Below are 21,711 nucleotides of genomic sequence, written 5' to 3'. Positions count from 1 at the left end.
AAAAAAAAAATTGTCAATATTAATATATAAAGTCACTAACCTGTTAAAGTCGAGTTGGAAGAAAGTGTTTGTGATACCATCACTGGAAATGATACCGACATTGGTTCTGTACATACTGAAACAGATCTTGATGTAGATTCAAACGACATTGTTCCGTTAAGTTGATTGGACACTTTTAAATGATGAGGCAGGCAAGTTGAAGAAGAAGTATTGCTAGGGAATAAACATGTGTTTCGCAACAATAAAAGATGACTTGAAATTTCCATCAGTGTCAATTCTCCTAATTTGCATTCTTCAATAGTTTGTTCGATTCCTATTATGATATGTTCAATTATTTCACATAAGGTTGGATATTCAAAAAACCATGTCAGCTTCAATCGTATACCAAAAACAAGTTCCACTATGTTGTGGAATTCGATGATGTTTAGCGAATCAAATCCAAGATGTGCAATGGGTACATTTAAAGTATCACTATTCACAGAGAATTCAAAAAACTCGTCTTGATGAAAGAAACAAACTAATTGAATTATTTTCTCGGTCACAAACATTTCACGATCGCTTGTTGATTGACATTTTATTTGATCCATATAACTTTCTACACGGCGAGTTAACTCACGAGTTTCCATTGGAAGACAAATACCACTATTATTAGCACCATTGAACTCTTCTTTTAACAGAACCGAATAAAAAAATTTTATTCCTTCAGAAACATTTAACGCACTCCACCAATTTATAGCCCCAACGTTAACATTCAATGGAAGACTAGAGGCGTAAGGTGGATCTGTAGCAAATACTGAATTCTCATTTTCCTCAAACGACGTATTTTCATCACAATGTTTTTTTTCACCATTTTGCCTCGTCTCACTGCTCTCTTTTTGTACTGGGCTTTGAAATACTTCATATAACACACGCATGACCAAATCGTTAGTTAGTTTTGAAAAAAGATTATGTTGACCTTGTTTCCGAATATCAGGAGAATTTTCTAAATATGAACTATTGAACTCTAGTACTTGCTTTGTTAGAAGGTGAGTGGCCCATTCAACACTTTGTGCCGGTAATCCTTTTGCCTGTCTATAAGCGACTAGAGCGTTCATTCCAGACGTTGTCATTGCGGAGCTTATTTTTTTAAAATGTCCACTTTGTGTAAACGATGAGGTAAAAATAATAAACCATTCAAGTTGTTTTTCCATATTGCTCCCATTTAAAGTATTATGAATGTTCCAAGCACCAACTAAATTTGATTCGATTAATCGATACATTTCACCTTCCTTCCGAATTACAGTTTCTTTGTCAACCACATCTACGGGAATATATAAAATACCTTTTAATGGCGGGAACATTTCACTATTAGAGAATTCATTTAAAAGATTTTTGACTGCATTTGGGTCTGTTATGTCGCATTTTATTTCGACTAGCCTACCGTACTTTACGAAATTTTCTGAAATTTGAAAATGACTTAATTCATTCTTTTGCGAAATCGATACAAAAACAACACAAGCGCAATTTTCAAAAAGAAGCCATTCTAAGAGTAATTTAACAAAACAAGTTATGTTCCCTATGACTAAAAGAGTAAGATTTTCCAATACCGAAAATTCTTTTGCATTTTTATCATATTTTTTTTCAACAATATTCGTTAAATCTTGGAAGCAATTAGGCAACGTAAGCACAATTTTGTTTTGTAATTTTTTCTCTTTTAGCAAGTCAACAGCTTTATATATACCAGAATGATGAAGACATAATTTGAAACGATTTATTTCTGCGTGATCTATAAATGCAGGATTCCTGCTAATTTTTTCAAAAATATCACACACATTCTCAGGAAGCTGTTCCCATAGATTTTGAAAATTAAGGTAGTGAGTCGCAACATTAGGGTATGTGAAAGTATTGAATTGAGTCGTAGTTGAGTTGAATTGAAGAAAATAACATTTTTTGCAAGTATTTGAAGATGGTTTAAACAAATCCATAAGAATGTCTGGTATTGGGAGCATTGAACAATTGAGAAGAACTGAAATGTTGTTTTTTCTTTTATACATTTCTAAAAACGTTTTTACATTATCAGGATCATATAATTTGACAACATTTTTTATGTTTTTAGATGCATACACTTCATAAGTGACTGAATCGCTGACTGTTATATACATGGCTGCATTAGCCCATTGACACAAATGTATCGCAACATCACCTAACATTCCACAACAGTCATGAATCAATACTGTATGTTTATTGTTTAATTTAGCCACAGAATACAGCCCATGATATAAAAGAATACTGAGACTAGGAAGAACGGCTGCCTGTTCAAAAGACATTCTTTTAGGAAGAGGTTGAACAAGGTTAGCGGACGTTTTACAAAAGGTTGACAATGATTCCGTAGAGATACCAAACACGGAATCTCCTACTTTAATATGTGTCACATCGGCATCAACTGAAATAACGACTCCAGCGAAATCACTGCCTAATGATACGGTACGTTTATCATAAATATTTTCAATATCCCTGTAATCTACACCAATAGCATACACTCGTATTTCGCACCAATTTTTTTCTAATGAAATCCTATTTTGTGAATGGCTAATGTTGTCATGGTTTAATTTACAAGACACTTGTTGCTTCAAGAAACAATTCTTTTCGCGTCTGGCAAACCGTACCGACAATGACTCTAATGAACCTAATTTATTCAATTTTGCTTCGCATGCCCCTTTAAGCATAAGATGAATAGGATATGTCCGAGCAACATAAAAACAAGGTGATAATGCACCTGTGGTCGTAACAAATTTAACAACTGTATCCTTTTCTTGATACAAAAAATTGTAAGATTTTTCTCTATCCATTAACTGTCTCATTTCCAACAATTTTTTACATACTTCTTTGAAGTGAATTAATGTTGAAAAACTTTCTTGCACATCAATACAATGAAAACCCATTTTTTTCTGAAGTAAACATTCCAGTTCTAAACGCATCACTCGAACGTATCCCCATATACTAGCGAACAGTGGAGGAGAACTATTATTGATAATATTTCCTCTTTGACATTCACGTGTAAAAACGAATACATTTGGTGAGAAAAAATCATTTATCACTTTTTTCAAAAAAACCCCTAATGTTGACAACTCGTTTATACAATTCCACAACCTTCGAGAATCATTTTTTTCTTTTAACATGGTACAATAAAATATTTCAAAACTACATTGACCGTATGTATTGATGAAACGAGATGGTTCCTGTAAAGGAGTTGTTGGTAAAATATCTTCTTCGATATACTCGACAAGCTGTGAAACGTCCTCAAAAGCTTTATACTGTATCGTTTCGCCAGATACTGTTGCCATGTTTTCTATATTATTTTCACCAACGACCCAAACAAAAGACTTTAAATGAACAGAACTCTGATCTTCCTTATGTAAGGCCACCTCCGCCATACTTTCTGTTAAAACATTATCAGTCACCATTTCTTGTCCGTGTAAATCCACAACACCTGATGTCGTCTTGTCGAATAACTCACTAGGCGACACCGCACAACCTGTAGAGCTTTTCAATTGTAAATCCGAAGAATGATTTGAAAGCTCGCTGGCAATCATACAACATTCTTCCCATTTTACATGCGATAAAAGGATTTGCGGTGGTCGAAAGAAGTTCATCAGCTGGAATGGTTTGAAATCAACTTTTAAAAGGGATGTAAAAAGTGTAGGAAAACAATTGTTGTTCAATACACACTGTGTATCACAATCTACCCATGGTTGCCGTAGCTTTTTCTTTTGAGATTCCGAAAGATATCCTATATAAATATTGAAAGTCATTTTGTCCAAAGCCACTTGTTTTAAAGTAACACCAACAACTAGTTGTGTAGAGGAAAAAGAGGGCACTGGTTGTACTCCTACCAAGGCAGACTCTATTACTGTGGGAACCCAAGGTTTATTTGGTTTTAATAAACAACAAAGTAAAAATGATGCTATTTGAAAACCACTATTCAATACTATTCCACTTACACGACATCCAGATTCTAAAAATATATCAGTTTCATTTGATTGAATGTAGCCATAGGCTGATCGTTTGTCTTTTGATAATTGTATTTCTGTAACGGTTTGAAATTGATTAGAGCATCCATAGTCGTTGTCATATAAAAAACTATAAAAGTCATTCTTATTTTTTATTTCCTCTGTACATTGTTTTTGAATTGCGATAAAATCATTTTGGCTTATTTCCAAATCTGTTTTTCCAACATATTTTCCGCTTTCACAGCAAGCGTGTTTTACCGTGGATGGTAAATTAGAAAAAGGTGTCACTTCCTCACCGCTTAAAATATAATGACCCGATGTTGACCGCAAAACTAGAGAAAATTCTTTATCATTAAATATATTTGAGCACTGTGTTGTTGGTTCACGACAAATTGGTGTGACATGCACGAAAAATTCAGCCTGATTTGTTTCAAGCACATGTGGAAGAGTAAACAAGGGTAACGTGAAAATAATATTCTGCAAAAGAACCACTTGCTTAGAATCTATCCAACGACAATTATGATGAATCAATTGTCTGTCTACCGCAGATGCCATAATTTCTAAAAGAAACGACGAAGGACACAATGGAATATGTCCTATTGAGAAATCTTCCACAAACTTTTGAAAGTCGACTCCCAAAGTTCCTGAATACACGACTCCTTGACCTACTTGTATCTGCGTAACTAACAATGGATGTTGCAAAGGAACCCACGCGAAAGTCTGTCTTTCAAATACCATAGGCGAAGGCGGTAACAGTATCCCATTTTCTTTTACCGCGGAACTATGCTCTTGTTTTATTTTTGCATCATCATTCTCTAATGCTGAAGTACCCTCCATTTTCATACTCCGTCCCTTGTCTTCTTTTATATCAGGAAAAACGTCATCTTTTTTTTCAGTACAATAAGTCTCTTTTGTCGCAGTACAATCAGCTTCCGCTTCACCCGCATTTTTCTGTAGTGAAATTTCTTCACGAGACTGTTGTTCTTTTCTTATCTCAAGAGCACCCTGGTTTTCTGTTACACATCTCACAACTTTATGAAATATTAATATTTGTTTTTCATTCCCGTAATGTGTATTGATAGATGTATAAAACTCAAGTGGTGAATGTTTCTTCACTAAAACATGTTGTAGACATTGATAAGCTAATGGTGTTAATGTTGATTTTGGTCCAAGTTCTACAAACGTTGTCCCTCCTAATTGATGTGCAGTCACAATTCCTTCATAGAATAAAGTCGGCTTTGCAATATGGCATGCCCAATACTGGGGATCCTGTAATGTTTTATTTGAAGCGACTTGCCCTGTTACAGTGGAAACAAAAATAATATCGGATGCTATTGGATGAAAAGTGACATCTTTTTGCAAAATACGTAAAAACTCATCTACGATTCCACTTGTTTTCATTAAAGGTGAATGGAACGCATAAGATACTGGTAAGTATTTCACTGGGTTGGATAAATGCAATTCGTGAACCACTCGTTGTACTTCATTTTTTTTTCCAGACAATACAATACTTTTAGGACCATTGATTGCTCCGATTCCCACACTTCTTGCCAACTCTTTTTTATTTAAATGACGTAAAACGATTTCCGCTTGTTGTGGTGTCGCGCGACAAGCTACCATGACATGCCTTTCATTGGGTATTTGACACACTAATCGCGCTCTACAAATTATCAAATACATAGCTTCTTCTACTGACATAACACCAACATATACCGCAGCAGCATACTCTCCTAAGCTATGCCCAAGTACCACTGTAGGTTTGATCCCTTTGCTTTTCCACAATTCACTTAATGCATACTCTAAAGCGAAAATCGCTGGTTGACTATAAATTGTCAAGTTTAATTGGTCGTTATTATCGTATACAATTGTTTCTAACCCAATGCCTAAATGTGGTAATGCTATTTTACTGCAATACAAAAATGCTTTACGGTATACTGGCTCTTGTTCAAAAAATACTTGACCCATTTTGTGATACTGTGCTCCTTGTCCAGTGAAAATAAATACAATTTTTTTGGAAATTTTTGTTTTTTTTCCCTGTAATAATACTGATGACGAGGACGCTAAAGAAGATGGTTTTGTTGATGTTGTCTCGCTTATTTGTATAGGGTGCAAACACTCTTTTGTTTGTTCTAACGCCATCCTAAACCATAAAGGTGTTTGCTCCACAACAGCGTGGGCGTACGTTCCTCCAAATCCGAATGCATTCACGGATGCCACTACAGGTTCATCTTTCGTATCTAAAAAATAACACTTTTCTGGAAAAATAGGACACCATACATCTTTATCAATTTCTATATGTTGGTTTAATTTATAAAAATAAAGATTTGGCGGTATGATCATTTTGGAAAGAACTAAACATGTTTTAACAAACGATATAATTCCTGCTGCACCCTCAGAATGCCCAATATTGCTTTTAACAGCACCTAGAAATGGTGACACGGGCAATTGGTGACCCGATTTGAAAACATTTTGCAATGCTGCAATTTCTATAGGATCTCCTATTTGTGTGCCAAGGCCATGTGTTTCTACTAATGTTATCTCATCTGGTGTCTTTCTCGCTGTAACCAGTGCTTTCAAAATAACATCTGTTTGAGCGGAACATTTAGGAGGAGTGATTGTATCAATTTGTCCTGAATGTTTGATTGCAGTACTTTTTAAAACAGCATAAATGAAATGTCGATCATTTCTAGCACTCTCCAAAGGTAGAAGATAAATCCCACCAGCACCTTCCCCACGCCCATAACCATCTGCTGCATTGTCAAACGATTTACAGCGGCCATCCCTTGATAACATGCGAGCTTTACATAATGATATGAAAACATGAGGGGTTAACATTAAATTAACGCCTCCAACAAAAGCACCATCGTTTTCTTTAGTATTCAAACAAAACGTACGAGCTAAATCTAATGCTACTAAAGATGATGAACATGCTGTGTCTATCATAATGGACGGTCCTGTTAAGCCGAAAACATGAGATATTCGATTAGCAATTAAACAATTCGAGCCTCCTCCATTTGAGAAAACGTTAAGCGAATTCAATTGCTGAACCCACTGCCAGTCATTATTAGATGAACCTATAAATACCCCAACAAATTGTTTTCTTTTTTTCTTTGCATTCATTAATTGAAGAGTTCGACTTCCATTTTCATTCAACATATACGAGGAAAGTACGTGTGCATTATAAAATGTTTCCGCCGCGATTTCTAACATAATTCTTTGTTGAGGATCCATAGCTTTCACTTGGACAGTATCCAAATCAAAATAGGTAGAATCAAACTGATCGATTTGATTTATAAAACCCCCATGTCGTACATAACATTTTTTCGGCGTATCCGCGTCCGCGTCATAATATTTATCACAATTCCACCGCCGGGAAGGTATTCTACTTATACAATCAATACCTTTTTGTAAATTATTGAAAAATGCATTTCCTGTATTACCCGATGGGCCCGGAACACGGCAAGCAAGAGAAACCACAGCTAACGTTTCCTCTTTTGAATTTGTTTGCTTCACATGTAAAGAGGGAGACATGATGTCATAAGAATCCTTTGATAGTGTCATCGTATTTAACTGCTTTTCATTTGTTTGCTTTTTTTCCAAAACTAATTTTTTTTCTAAATCTTCCGAAAGAATGTCGACCGTATAATCTGCTATATTATTAAGGGTAGGATAATCGAATAAGGCTGTAGCGCTCAGCTTGACACCTAATTGCATACAAAGGAGATTTCGGAATTCGACGGCAGCAAGTGAATCAACTCCTAATTCATGCAATGGTGCATCAAAAGACAATGTTGTACTGGTACCAAGTATTTGTTGAGCACACGATGTTACATGACTCATAACGAATTCACGACGTTTTTTAGAATCCATGGCTCTAAAAATATCCACTACAGCGTTGTTACAAACTCTTTGTTCCATTTTCACTCGTTCAAAAAATAAAGGAACGCCATTATCGTAGCGATTCAAAAATGACACCCAGTGAAAATTTTGACATAAAATTAAAGAAGATAAATTTTTTTTCTCTCCCATAGGTAATGAGGAATTTTCTTGAGAATCGTCACCAATAGAGCCCTGAACTGATTTTCGAGTAGGGTATTTGATTTCTATTGTTTCCAAAACTAAATCATGAAATACACGCAGTCCCAGTTCATTTGTTATTCCGCATAAGCCGCTTTGTTTCAAAATTTTACTTAAATTGGATGCCATTCCTTGTTCAATCCATGGACCCCATTGGATAGAGAGACACGTTAAATCAAGTGACTTTCGATATTGCGCAAAAGTATCTAAAAAATTATTAGCTGCAGCATATGTGCTTTGATGATAATTTCCTAAAACACTTGTGACTGACGAAAAAACTATAAAAAATAAGAGTGAATCCTCAATATTGAATTGTTGACATGCAAGATGTAAATTCCAAGCACCAGCAACTTTAGGTTCCATAACCTTTTGTGTATTTTCCCATAATGCTGATTGGATGGATTCATCTTTCAAAACTCCAGCACAATGAACTACACCTCTTATACAATAACCTTTCGTTTTCCAATCCTCAAATGCTTCAAAGACTTCTTTTTGAGATGTAACATCACATGTACACACCTCAATATGAATTTGTGGTTTAAACTGAGAAAAAAAATCAATTTGAGTTGAATCATACGTTTGTCTTGTTAATAAAATAATACGTCGAAATCCTTCCTCTATGAAAAATTGCGTCATGACTAATCCCAACTGACCTAAGCCTCCAGTTATCACTATACAATCACTGAATGCACTGCTATGATTTCCTCCATCTTTCAATGAATCAGAGCAGGCTGTATTTTGCAACACAACTTTTCCAATATGTTGTGCTCGTTGTAGTCTTCTAAAGCCATCCAACGCTGATGTCTTAAAATTGAAAATCTCAACCGGCAAAGGTTTTAATGTTTTTTCCTCCATATGCTCGCAAAGTGTATCCAGTTGTTCACCAAACCATTTCGGAGAAGAAGATATCAAATCATCTAAAGCCACTACATGATAATGGATGTCAGGCCGTTCGTGTTTCATTGTTTCTACAGAATAAATTTGGCGTTTACCAAGTTCCAAAAAGCATCCCTCTTTTCTCAAAAATCGCAAGGAACCCGATATAAAAAAGCCAACTAGGCAATTTAACACAACATCCACAAATTGTAATGTGTCGTTTTTCTTGTCATCATTTACCCCAAAGGACTGCATATCTTTTGAAAACTTATCGATATTTCGAGAACTGGTAATGTATTGTATACCCAATGACCTTAAATACTTTTCTTTTTCAGGACTTCCAACGGTAGCATACACAGTCGCTCCTACTCGTAGACAATATTGTACTGCAACAAGCCCTACACCCCCTGTAGCCGCATGGATTAACACCTTGTCTCCTTGTTTTACATTGGCTAAATAAGACATTGTTAAATTTACCGTCACTCCTACCACAGGCATAGCTGCGGCACAAGCAAAACTCAAATTTTTAGGCATTCGTCTTATTAAGTTTGCATCCGTTGTTACAAATGTTTTCAAACAACCTGGAGCTATACCAAAAACAGCATCCCCCACCGTCAAATGAGTCACGTTATCCCCAACTGCCACAACAACACCAGAAACATCGGCACCCAAAGGACCAGGATCCCCAGGATATAATCCCATAACATTTAAAACATCACGAAAATTTAATCCAATTGCTCTCACCCGAATTTCAACCTGACCTTCACGGGGAACCACACGAGAATCATACGCTTGAGAACGTAAAATTAAATTTGAAATAGCACCACGTTCCTTCATATACAATTCCATTGCTCCGTTAACCGTTTTACCATAATACTCTAATCGAGGAGCGAAAATTTCAATATCTTCTATTCCCCTATTTTCCCCTTCGTTCTTTACAGACTCCGTCAAATGTTTTCTTCGAATAACAAAATCCAAATCACATGTATTACTTTTTTCTTCCTTGAAATTCCAAAAATCTAAAAATACTTTTAATTGAGAAAACAACAAACCATGAAAGGTATCATGGTATTTTATTTTGGTATCCAAGTCAAGACAAAATAAACGGATTTTTCTTTTGAAAGATGCAAGTTCGAGTCGAACAGAACGACAAAACCCCATAAACATACTTTGTAAAAGATTTGGTACTTCGTCTAATTCATTTAAACACACACCATTTTGACTTACGCATGCAACATTCAAGACATAATGACCCTCATTTTTATCTGAAACCCCCAATTTTTGTAACCATTTTAAAACAATGTTGATTGACTTTGAGGTCTGTTTTGACAAGTGTTTACCATCTCCGTTTCGTGTGTCATCACAGCGAAATACAAAAAAAATCCACGCTGCATTTTCAACATGTTCACATAATGGCCCTGAAAACTCTAAATCATTCTCAACATCAATGTATTTAAATAAATGATCGTCTTCTTCTTTTAAAGTAATTGCTTTGTCATGCATGTTGAGAGTTGATGACGGTACATCGTTAACAAACACAACTAGGGAACGCGTTTCTTCTTTGACCAAAATGTTGTCTTTTTTCTTTCCTTGACTTTCCATTAAAGCACTCTACACATAAACAAAAACCAGTTGATATGACCTGAAGAAGTCATCCTACTAACAATGAACGTTTGCCTACTTTTAAAACAGGAGTTATTTGCTCCCATTCTACTTTCCAAAGTAAGTCTTTAGGTATTTGTGCGTGGTATGCTGTTCCGACTCCATCAATTTTTTTCAAAACAAGTTCTTCCATTTTGACTACTAAATGAAACTCATTTTGATGTTCGCAATACATACTAACGTCGACTGTAATTTGTTGAGGAACGCGATTCTTAAGAATCACCTTAACACAAAATGTGTTGTGCATAGAAATTCGTTTTAAAAATGCTTTTTTTACACTAATCGGAATAAAAGGTGTTTTTGTCATAATTTTTTCCTTTTCGTTTAACAATAATGCAGCTGTACTCTGCATGGCTCCATCTAAAAGTGCAGGATGAATGTAAAATCCCTTTTCGTAAATGTCATCCCTTGTCATCTTATCTTCGTCAACACGCAGAAACGCTGTAACACCATTCTCTTTCAAATAAACTTTTTTTAATGTCTGAAATTTCTTTCCGTAACATAAACCTTTTTTCTCAAGTAATTCGTAAATTATGGATCCATCAACAGCCTGACCATCCACCTTTTCAAACGTCTCAGTTGCCCATGACGCGTCCACAGAAGATAAACACATATCTTGGGCATCACGTAAAAATAAAGTACTCTCACAATGAACTGTCTTTTCACCATCAATAGACTGTTTTTCTTCACTTGCTATACAAACAACACATTTCTCCTGTTCTTTTTTTAATGTCACCAAAAGATTAAAATCTAATACAGTAGTCTCCATCCCAGCTACATTTTTTGGCTTGAAATCCTTCAAAGACTTATCAATAGTTAGACTGGTTTTTTCAAATCCTTTTTTTATTTTTGGCGTTTTCAAAACAACATCCTTTGAGTTCACACATGATTTGACTTCATTTCGAGTTTCTGAGTTTTGCTGTTCCTTCCATCCTTTCAACAAGGAATAATTTCTGCACTTTTTATTTAAAAATAAAGGTACCTGCATATTTATATTGCTTATAACAACCGTATCACCAAAACACTTGTCGCTATTCACTGTTGAACATATTTGTGCTATCAAATCAATATATCCTGCTGCAGGAAAAACTGCGACCCCGTGAATAACATGATCAAGGTATAAACCTAGCGTTCGATTAGGAAATGGTATATTATAATATTTCATGTCATTTTCACAGAGATTAATTGTTTTGGAATGTTGCCTAGTTTGGTCTTTTGTATCACAAGAAAACTTTTGAGCAATGTATGGATGTGGTATTTTTACCCAAGAAAAAATTTGATGTTTGAATAAATTATTCACGAAGAGACTACCAAATTCTTTTTTTTCGTTCTCGTACATTACATTGTTGATACACTGTTCCGTTTTTCGTCTTTTTGCTTTACAAAAATTTATGTATTGATCCACGCCTGATTTTAAAACACACCCTTCTTTTCCTAGCATCATATCTTTACGTTCCATGTCAACACTATCGAACAAATTCGTATCTTGTGGTGAAGGTGGCAGTAGAGAATTAATCCATTGTAACTCATGCAACTTCGGTGATGACACAAAATTTTTTATAGAAAATCCCACGCCAATCTCAACAAAAAAGCCACACCCTAATTCTATTACCTTTTCGATACATTGTGCAACATAAAGCGGAGCTATAATTTTGTGAGCCCAAAAATGTGGATCTACCGCTTCTTCCTTTGTCACAAGTTCCGCCGTGACAGGAGTTATTAAAGGAATGCATGGTGGTTGAAGGTTTATATGATTATAAATGTCATTCGCAAGGCATGGTATAACTGAACGCAAAAGATAACATGGCATTCCATGAGACTTTTTCATCCCGCTAGTAACATTTTTAGCATATGTCTTGTTTAAAAATCGTGACATTGTTTCAAGTTCTGTTTGTTCACCAGAAAGAAGTAACCGATTCGGTCCGCAATCGAACGCTATTCGTACACTAGTTAAATACTCAAGTCCTAATTCGGCCTTTGCTAATTCAACATCTTCAGTCAACAAACAACAAGATACAACCCCACCCCGCTCATTTAATTTTTCAACCAGCTTTGCTTTTGCCACAACTGCACTCAGCGCTTCCTTTAATGTCATAATCTTAGACAAAGTGGCCGCAACGAGCTCACCACCGTTTAGACCTATCAAAGCATCAGGTATGACATTTTTTGACATCCACAACTGTGCCAATGCATATTGTACCACAAATACACACAGATCGTTATAAAGTTGACTTTCTCTCAATTGTCTTATTTTTTCTTTCAATTGATTCCGATTCATATAGTTGTTCTCATTCAAACTCCCTTCCTTTATATCAAACATGACCAAAACTAATGGTTGTGGAATTGAACAGGAGAGGAGCTCATCACATTGTAGAACAGCTGCACGAAACGTTGGCTCATTTTCATAATAATAATGGCCCGCAGAAAAGTATGAAACATCTGTATGTGGAAAGATAAAACAGACCGGAAAATCGTTTGCATATCCACCATTCGCTACTTCAAAATATTCTAAACTATCATTTTCAGTTGTTTCACAGTCATCTACTAGTCTTTTAGAATTGGTAGATATGACTGTCGATTTATTAGATGACATATCATTGAAACATTGACTACTAGAGCTTGAGACTTGTGAACACATGTCACCACATAAAACACCTTTAAATGCATTCTTTTCATTTTCTCTTCTCAACGACATGTCAGTACATATATTCAATGATTCTTTTTCATTTGTAGAAACATAAATATCCTCCTTTTTAAAGGGAAACGATTTCACCAAATCCTCGCCTTCTTCAGCATCACTCTTCAATTGATTCGTTGGCAATCCCAGAACCACATGAACATTGGTTCCTCCAAATCCAAATGAGTTCACTCCAGCATAAATTTCTTTTTCTTTTTTATCAAAATGTATTGTTTCACTTGGAAGAGCAGCATAAAAATTTTTTAAATCAATATGCGGATTCAAACATCGGAAGTTAAGATTTGGAGGAACACTACGGTTTTTCAATACTAATATCGCTTTAACCAAACCGGCCAACCCAGCTGCACCTTCCAAATGACCTATATTTGTCTTTACTGCTCCAAGCACCAAAGGAGTGTTTCTTGACTCTTTTCCAAAAACATTTTTTATTGCACCAACTTCTATAGGATCTCCAAGTGCTGTTCCTGTACCATGTGTTTCCATAAATCGTACAACATTAGGGGAAATTCCAGCATCTTCCAACCCCAACGACATCACTCGTTCTTGTGCTATACCATTGGGAGCCGTTAAACTTGCGGCTCTCCCTCCATGTGTTATTGCCGTACCGCTAAGAGTGCACCATACATTTTTATGAACCGACGTTTTTTTTCTGCAATTTTCGGATTTTTGACAATTTTTATTAATATATAAATCGTTTGAAAAAGCATCACTCGTTGGAACTAATAACAACGCTACAACGCCTTCTCCACGAACGTACCCGTTAGCAGAACTATCAAAAGTTTTGCAACGAGCATCAGGTGCTATCATTCTCGCTTTACAACACGCAATTGTGACTTCTGGTGCAAGCATTAAATTCACCCCTGCAACTATCGCCCCACTGCACCGACCAAGCCGTATCTCATTGGCAGCAATATGCAAAGCGACTAAGGATGACGAACACGCTGTATCCACGGCAAGAGATGGACCTAAAAGGCCCAATGCGTAGGAAACCCTATTTGCTAATAATGAGGACGCTTGGCTTGTCGTTGTGTAAACACTCACTTTTGTTTCAGGGTTTTGTTGACAAATGTAACTCCAATCGTGAGCACAACACCCAACAAAGACACCCAAATCAGTGCGTTTCAAGGTTTCTTTTCGAAATCCATAATCATGAAGCGTCGTATAACAGACTTCTAATAAAAGACGTTGATGTGGATCCATTTGTTTCGCTTCAGCTTGACTTATTTGGAAAAATGATGCATCGAATAATTCTACTTCATCAATAAATCCTCCTTCTCTTATATACATCTTTCCTTCACTATCCGGGTCGGGATCAAAATACTCATCAATGTCCCACCGCGACAATGGAACTGAAACAATACAATCTCTACTTTGAAGCAATGCTTTCCAAAATTCACTTGGGCTATTTGAATTTCCAGGAAGCTTACACGCTATCGACATAATACATAGTTTATTTTTCAATTTATTAAAAAGTATTGTTTTCGGCAATTTTTTTATGCTTGCTGCTTCGTCATTATTTTTTTTCGACATTTTTACCTCCAATAGCTCGACAATATACTTTGCCATGTCTCCAAGTGTCGGATAATTAAAAAGTATTGTTGGATCTAACTCAACGTTCAAATCTTCTGATATTAATTCGGAGTACTCTACAGCTGACAAAGAATCCATTCCTAATTCATAAAGAGGTGTATCCCAACCTTCAAGATTCTCTAAACTATATGCGGACGTTTTTACTATATTTTGTGCATGACGATACAAAACGGACTGAACTCTTTTATATAACTCATTAGTATCCTCAGTGGCACTAGGTAACACCCTTTTACAAGGAGGACAGAAATTGACACAATCGCTACTGATTTCATCACTATTATTTCTCTTCTCAAAATCTCTTTCGTATATAACACACTCGGTATCTCCTGATAAAATTTTAGCTTTGACTGTACTTCTCTTTATCTTTCCACTGCTTGTCTTAGGTAAACTCTTTGCTGTCATAAGCCAAACAATTGAAATTTTGATTCCAACGCGTTTCATAACTTCTCTAAAAATGTCCACACAAATGTGATCAAGGATATCGTTGTCTCTTTTCATCTCGGCCGCTCTTTTCGAAAAAACTTTTGATATAAAACTAAAAACACCGCGAGAATTACTATCAATATTAACACCTTCTCTAACTTCTGCACATATCCCAACTAATTCTTTGCCGTTTCTTTCAAAAGAAAACACTGCTGAAGAACCAGGCCGTATTGCTAAAACGACTTCACAGGCTATTTCTATTTCTTGAGGATAAAAATTTTTTCCACGTATAATAATCATGTCCTTCAAACGTCCACCAATACAAAGCTCATTTTTGAAGAACAATCCAAGATCCCCTGTCCTAAAGTATATTTCAGGAGACCATTTAACACTTTTATTTTTTGTAATTTTAAAGGAACACTTGAAAACTTTGTTAGTCAGTTGTTCTTTTTGAAAGTATCCTTTTGACAACGACGCTCCCGCAACCCAAATTTCACCACTCACCCCATCTTCAGTCACTAACTCTAATGTTTCGGGATTCACAATACGAACTAAAGTTAACAGAACATCATTTTAAGCATAAAACCGAATTTCGTTGAAATAATTAAGGTTATGACATACCGTCCATATGACTAAACGGTCTTCCTACACCAACCAACACTTGAATATCTGGACGGCAAACATCTAAACTATCCACATTTTTCGCAGGAACAGCGATCCCTTCAACGCGTAATTTTTCGGCAACAACAGTAAAAATAGACGGTTCATCAAAAAACCGTTGACGTCCGCTAACGACTAACGTATTCTCCGCTAAACCGTAAGCAGGACAAAACATATGAGCCTTTACACCACAGGATTGGAATTTCTGTAACATATTAACAAGTATACATTATTTCACACATTTTGTATTCCCCTCGACGTTTCACCTCTAAAAACCTTTGGATTGTGAGTCCACGTACTGGTTCAGCACCGCACAAAAAACCACAAACATGACTTAAATTTAATTCACACAATACATCCTCAGGCATTTTCCGGCAAACTACTTCATAAGCGAAATTTGGAGCCGCGCAGCATACACATTTATATTGTGACATTGCTTTTAGCCACACATAAGGTCTACGTATAAAATCTAGAGGTGACATTTGATACAACGTTGCACCGAAAAGAATAGGTGTACATAAAAACCCTATCAAACCCATATCATGATAAACGGGTAACCAACTGAAAACCCGAAGTCGATGTTTAAAATTTTTTAATGATATCTCTTGACGCTTTTTCCAAAATTCTCGAACATCATAAAAGCCATAATCCTCCAATGTCACATCATCTTTGTCTCTGATCCCGTTTGGCTTATCCAACCAACTTGGAAATGAAAAATTACGTATACAAGCATAACAATTGTGCAACAATGTACCAAGAGTTACAACCACTCCCTTTGGTGTCGCTGTTGATCCCGAAGTGTACTGTAAAAATGCAACAGTATCTTTAGATAATTTTGGATATTTAAAATTGTCAATATCTTTCAAAACAACTTCACATTCTTCAAAAATTGTCCATTTAAGCGTAGTCCATCTCTTATCTTGAACGAACGCGCCAAGAATTCTGGACATTCTCCTATTAACATGAAAAAAATTAAACGGAAAAATCTATAGTCACTTATGAATTTATATGTATTCTATCAATAAATGGAGCTTACAAGTAACTCTGCGATGTAAGCACAAGACTAGCACCGCACTCCTCTTTCATATTACAAAAACGAGGTATATCTGAGCCCCCTTTAGACAAATCAGGCGGAAAAATTGGAACTGCAATGAGCCCTGAAGTGACACACGCCAAGAACGCAATTACAAACTCGATTCCAGGAGGGAAACAACTACCAAAACAACATAATGAAACCGATTTTACTGAATATTTGACATACAGTAGTATTGTGTTTCCTGCAACAACATGTTTACGCGAATGAAGATAGTGAGCAACGTTTCGAACTCGTTGTTCTAATGTATGAAACGGTACACGAACTGTTACTTTTCCCTAATAAAAAAAAAGAATGACGTCTTGTACATTCACCTCACACCCTCGTAAATTTCTTAATGGTTCTTAGTTTCATAGCTTTTTTAAAAATGTTCTCTACTAATCTTTATTACTTTCACATCAAGCCACACAATCGCCTCAGCATCAGGTACATTTTTCCCATGTTCGATCAACGCTGAACCAAACGGGTTGGATCCATATATGGGTCCATAAAATAATTTTTCAAGTTGTTGATTTGAGTCCTCAATGGACTTTGAAACAATTTCGCATTTAGACTCTTCGCAAATATTATCTTCCTTAGTTTCCCAAGCACTCTTCATTTTACTACAAAACAAGTTTAAACATCAAAAGTCATACCATAACAGTTTCATTACTTTTATAGGATGTACAATTATTCAAGGTATCTTTTTTGGGGCAATTTAAACAAAGTCTAATTTCAATTTTCAAGGTCCAGTTATAGTAAAATTCAAACGAAAAATGCACCCTTTCTTCAAACTTATGTTGTACTTTTATTATACGTGATTTATGTTAAAACTATATTTTAACCCACTAATACTCTGTAAGCAAAAACATACAATACATTTATTATCCTAAATATATCAATCCAACTCACATTATAACAATTCCGCCAAAGACAAATTCATCAGCTTGACCGGTATCAATCGATTTTTATTATACTTTTTTTTATTTAATTCCACTAATATCTAGAAGATAAACAGAAACATTCGTGTTCACGCATCAAAAATCATTTTAAATTACTTGATGAAAAATTTTAAAAAATTGCTTATTAAATAAACAAATGTCTGTACTGAGACGCGATACGCGTAGTAACGCACACATAAACTATTCTATCTGTTGATACACCTCCGCATGTCGTTAAATAAAAGTGCAGTGACGACACACTGGCACTACACATTAAAATGACATTTTAAAACTAAAATAAAAAATTTTCCTCTCATGATGAATAAATTTCATTTACTATCAACAATCACTAAAATTAATTGAGATGATTTTCTCAGTCCTCTTAAACAACTTAAGAAGAAACATTTTCTGTCTTTAGTCATGTCGCGTTGAAAGAATAGTAGCGATTTATTTTCAATTTTTGACAAAAAATAAAAAACCGAATTTTTTAATTACAATATTGACCTTGTGAAGTGGTTACTTTCATGATCCAGTATTAAATTTATAAAATTTTAATTTACTTAAAAATAACTTGCGAAAGAACAACTTAGAGCTTAAAACTATCCTACGCGACTCAGACTATTCATTTTCATCGCATTAAAAAAATTTTACTTCGTTTCCACAAATGCAAGTTTTATATATGAATCGCATGGTTATGTCTACTAATAATGCTGCCATATGTTTATTAGACTATTTGACAGTCAAGAATATTTTTATTCCTTAGTTTTTCGCATCTGCTTCCCCAGATACTATTCAAGTCCTGCACCTAGGCTTCGTAAGTCTTTTCAAAAAAAATTTCATTCTCACTATGTTTTCAGAAAAAAATTCAACAAACGAAACCAGCTCAACGTATTCTCAACAAAATATATGTCGTCCTAAACTAATAAAGAAGCTTTTTGAAGATGGTACATTTTTGCAATTATCTTACGCTAAAAGTTTTATGAATGTGTTATTTCTTTTCAAGTTGCTAAAGAACTTTCAGAAACAGCTAACATATTAGAATCATGGGTACCTGTTCATGATGAAAATAACGAATCAGGTGTTGAAGTTAAAAAAAGTTTAAAGAAAAAAATGTTTGTTGCATTTTGTATTTCACAAACTTATTATATTTTGTATACTCAGGCACAAAACAAACAAACGTCTAAGAAAACTAATTCAAACTATTCCTTTTTGCTCTGATTATCAAGAAACAAATCTTCCTGTTTCTCTTATTCGGTACGATTTTAAATTTTGGATATTTTTTTGACATCACATCCTAACTTTTAGCTTCATTGATAATAGAGGGAGTCCTTATACATGGCTTCAAAGTCTTGTTAAAAAAGCACAAGACGGAAAGAATAAAAATGAAGCTGAAATGGAGTGTTTAAAAGTACTTTTTCATATAATAAGTGACGTGTCATTACTAGAACTCTAACAGTTACTTTTCTTTTCATTATTTAGGATTTTTACAGTCAGGTCGTACAAAAAACTGCAGCTCCATCACTATCATCTTCTACCTCCAGCATGGCTGAAATCGTCGTAGAGCCACAAGCTTCCTAAGGTGTACGTTCAATCTTTTTTTTATTCTTTACCATTTGTACTTTCAAGCAGAATTTTTTTTTCTTATATGTTTACTGTTTTAATAAAACCATGGAATATATAATTCTTCTATTTTCTAGCTTTTTTCATAGATGTTTTAAAATATTTTTATTTACTTTAATTTTCGACCGCTGATGCATTTTCATTAACATGATCGCAAACAACGCCTTTTCCCTTTCTTAAATTCATTTCGCATTTTACAACGTTTGATCCTCTCAACTCCTGTTTCTTCCTCTGTCAATATTGCAATACGCACTCACAGAATCATGATGCGTCAAAATATGCAATCATTTTTTTTTGGTTTTTGTTTGTATATAACTCGAAACCTCATACATTATTAACTGGACTGTATAACGCTTATATACTTTTATAATGAACTATTTAAACTTTTCACCTCACCCAACTGTGACAACCTCACAAGACGTACGTCTTTATTAATGCTACATTGAATTATTCTTTGACTTTATCGTCATAACTATACTTTATTATTTATTATTTTATTTTTTTCTAGAGTTTGCTTTGCACAATAGTCAACACCTTAAGAAACAACACTAACCCAAATTTTATCACGGAGACTCCACAGCGTTCATCTATTTCATCTCATAAATCGTTTCCATGTCGTTTAGTTGATGACTGCACTTCCTCGCTGCACCTTTTTTTCCCTATTAAGCATATTACAAAACTAAAACATAATGATGCATCTAGCAAACCGTCATATGTCGCACCATTACCATTTGAACGAGACTTTGATGACATTAATTCTTTTAATTTACCAAAAACAGCTTCTTGTAGCTTTTCCAATTTACCCAACGACACCTATTTTAGTAGCTCTGATTCACGGGGTACCCCAAATATTTTTCACCGTCAATGTTATCCTATGACAAGTTGTCTCAACAGCATGAATCATGAATTGAACACATTTCTTCACGTAAACCATAACTCTTCCTCACTACCAATGTATTCATGTATGGAGACGGATCCCACTTCTTTTGAAAATTTTAACGTCTCTATGATCTTTCCTCAAGCCCCAAAATTTATTTATGAAGAAGACAGTGAAAATAATCTTAAATCTTTTTAATCCAATTTTTTATTTTCTGCAGCGTATAACCTTTATAAATTTATCGCCAGAACAATTAAGTTTTGCTTTTTCTTGCTGTTTATAAACAATTAAAACAAAACAAAAAAATGGTTTATTTCCTACAGATTTTCAATATTTCTTTTTAAATTATTGCAAACCTACCTTGGTGAGCACTATACTGTACTATACTTTCTAACTTGTTTTAATAAATATAATATTAGCCTTTTAAATAATGGCTTGAATGGCTTATGAATTTTTTTTATAATTTTAAAATGGCAAATAATAAAAAAGAAAAAAAAAATTTTAACAAAACAATTATCTACCAAACCATTTCTATCGTATTTCTCAATAATTCCATTACAATATGTTTTTCTACACTTTCTATAAAACATTTTCTTATACATTAACTCCACTCGAGTTGATGTAACATATATTAATTTATTTTGTTACCGATTGATATCGCTCGAAATTGTAGCTATTTGTAGAAATTACTCTGTTAGCCATACAACTCACTCACAGACACGGTATTGCTGTCAATTTCATTACGCTTAAACATGTTTCTTTATTTAAAAGTATCTTCGACGTATTTCCGTTTTATAGGTTCTCCAAGCGAATCAACATTACCAAAGCTATTTCTCTTTAATCCAGCTTATGGTTTACTCTACCTTTTCTATGTACATCTAGAAGCAATAAGTAAAAAGAATTTCGTGATTTTTTGGGGATTTTAACCACTCAGACTTAATACGCTCGTGAAAATATCGAAACAAAAAAATTTTATAGCGACAATGTGATTAATAAAAATTCAAATTATTACTGCTACTCAATTAATTATTTCAGCTGATACCCTTCACTCCTTTTCGTTTAAAAGAATAACAATTACTTTCAATAATTTTTATTTCCGATGTATCGATCTACGTTAAAAGCATAACATACTGTATTACTTCTATGGAAAACAGCTATAATACTGTAGAGTTTATTAAAATAAACCCTTCCTACACCCTTTGTGAATGTCTGCTATAACATCAGCA

At 34.7% G+C, this 21,711-nt stretch overlaps 2 protein-coding genes across 5 annotated transcripts in view; one reads left to right on the top strand and one right to left on the bottom strand.

Moving 5' to 3' along the window:
• Positions 1-18,648, bottom strand: part of LOC128882891 (uncharacterized) — a 34,528-nt gene extending 15,880 nt beyond the window's left edge. The window contains exons 1-10 of one of the 2 annotated variants that reach the window (XM_054134712.1): positions 18,106-18,648; positions 17,960-18,050; positions 17,721-17,903; positions 17,460-17,670; positions 17,237-17,346; positions 17,012-17,188; positions 16,242-16,929; positions 15,937-16,180; positions 10,624-15,866; positions 41-10,553 (exon numbers count right to left, since the gene is read on the bottom strand). In XM_054134712.1, the coding sequence (XP_053990687.1) occupies positions 41-10,553; positions 10,624-15,866; positions 15,937-16,180; positions 16,242-16,929; positions 17,012-17,188; positions 17,237-17,346; positions 17,460-17,666 (17,182 nt within the window). In that variant the 5' untranslated portion in view covers positions 17,667-17,670; positions 17,721-17,903; positions 17,960-18,050; positions 18,106-18,648. Of the gene's footprint in view, positions 1-40; positions 10,554-10,623; positions 15,867-15,936; positions 16,181-16,241; positions 16,930-17,011; positions 17,189-17,236; positions 17,347-17,459; positions 17,671-17,720; positions 17,904-17,959 lie in introns of both variants that reach the window. The other variant, XM_054134713.1, reaches the window with a different exon arrangement.
• Positions 18,649-18,660: 12 nt separating this feature from the next.
• Positions 18,661-20,807, top strand: LOC128882892 (uncharacterized). Of its 3 annotated transcripts, none has more exons than XM_054134716.1 (8): positions 18,661-18,802; positions 18,846-18,932; positions 18,992-19,100; positions 19,150-19,242; positions 19,309-19,396; positions 19,468-19,567; positions 19,686-20,028; positions 20,117-20,807. In XM_054134716.1, exons 1-6 carry the CDS (start codon positions 18,706-18,708, stop codon positions 19,564-19,566), a joined length of 573 nt encoding a protein of 190 aa, XP_053990691.1. In that variant the 5' UTR covers positions 18,661-18,705; the 3' UTR covers position 19,567; positions 19,686-20,028; positions 20,117-20,807. The 3 variants fall into 3 exon arrangements, with proteins under 3 accessions (XP_053990691.1, XP_053990689.1, XP_053990690.1); XM_054134714.1 differs by having other exon boundaries at positions 19,294-19,396; XM_054134715.1 differs by having other exon boundaries at positions 19,294-19,396; positions 19,468-19,569; positions 19,618-20,028.
• Positions 20,808-21,711: the final 904 nt, after the last annotated feature.

This window comes from Hylaeus volcanicus, unplaced genomic scaffold, assembly GCF_026283585.1.
Source record: "Hylaeus volcanicus isolate JK05 unplaced genomic scaffold, UHH_iyHylVolc1.0_haploid 12197, whole genome shotgun sequence".
Classification (NCBI taxonomy): Eukaryota; Metazoa; Arthropoda; class Insecta; order Hymenoptera; family Colletidae; genus Hylaeus; species Hylaeus volcanicus.
The sequence above is the reverse complement of the archived record's forward strand: the minus strand, read 5'-3'. Positions and strand labels throughout refer to the sequence as shown.

Bases quoted from the DNA above. Each gene is read 5' to 3' on its own strand.
- LOC128882892 (XM_054134714.1), top strand. From the start codon at position 18,706: ATGTTTATTAGACTATTTGACAGTCAAGAATATTTTTATTCCTTAGTT. The intron at 18,933-18,991 runs GTACATTTTTGC...TTTCTTTTCAAG, and splicing joins AAAGAAGCTTTTTGAAGATG to TTGCTAAAGAACTTTCAGAA. The intron at 19,101-19,149 runs GTTTGTTGCATT...TTGTATACTCAG, and splicing joins AAAAGTTTAAAGAAAAAAAT to GCACAAAACAAACAAACGTC.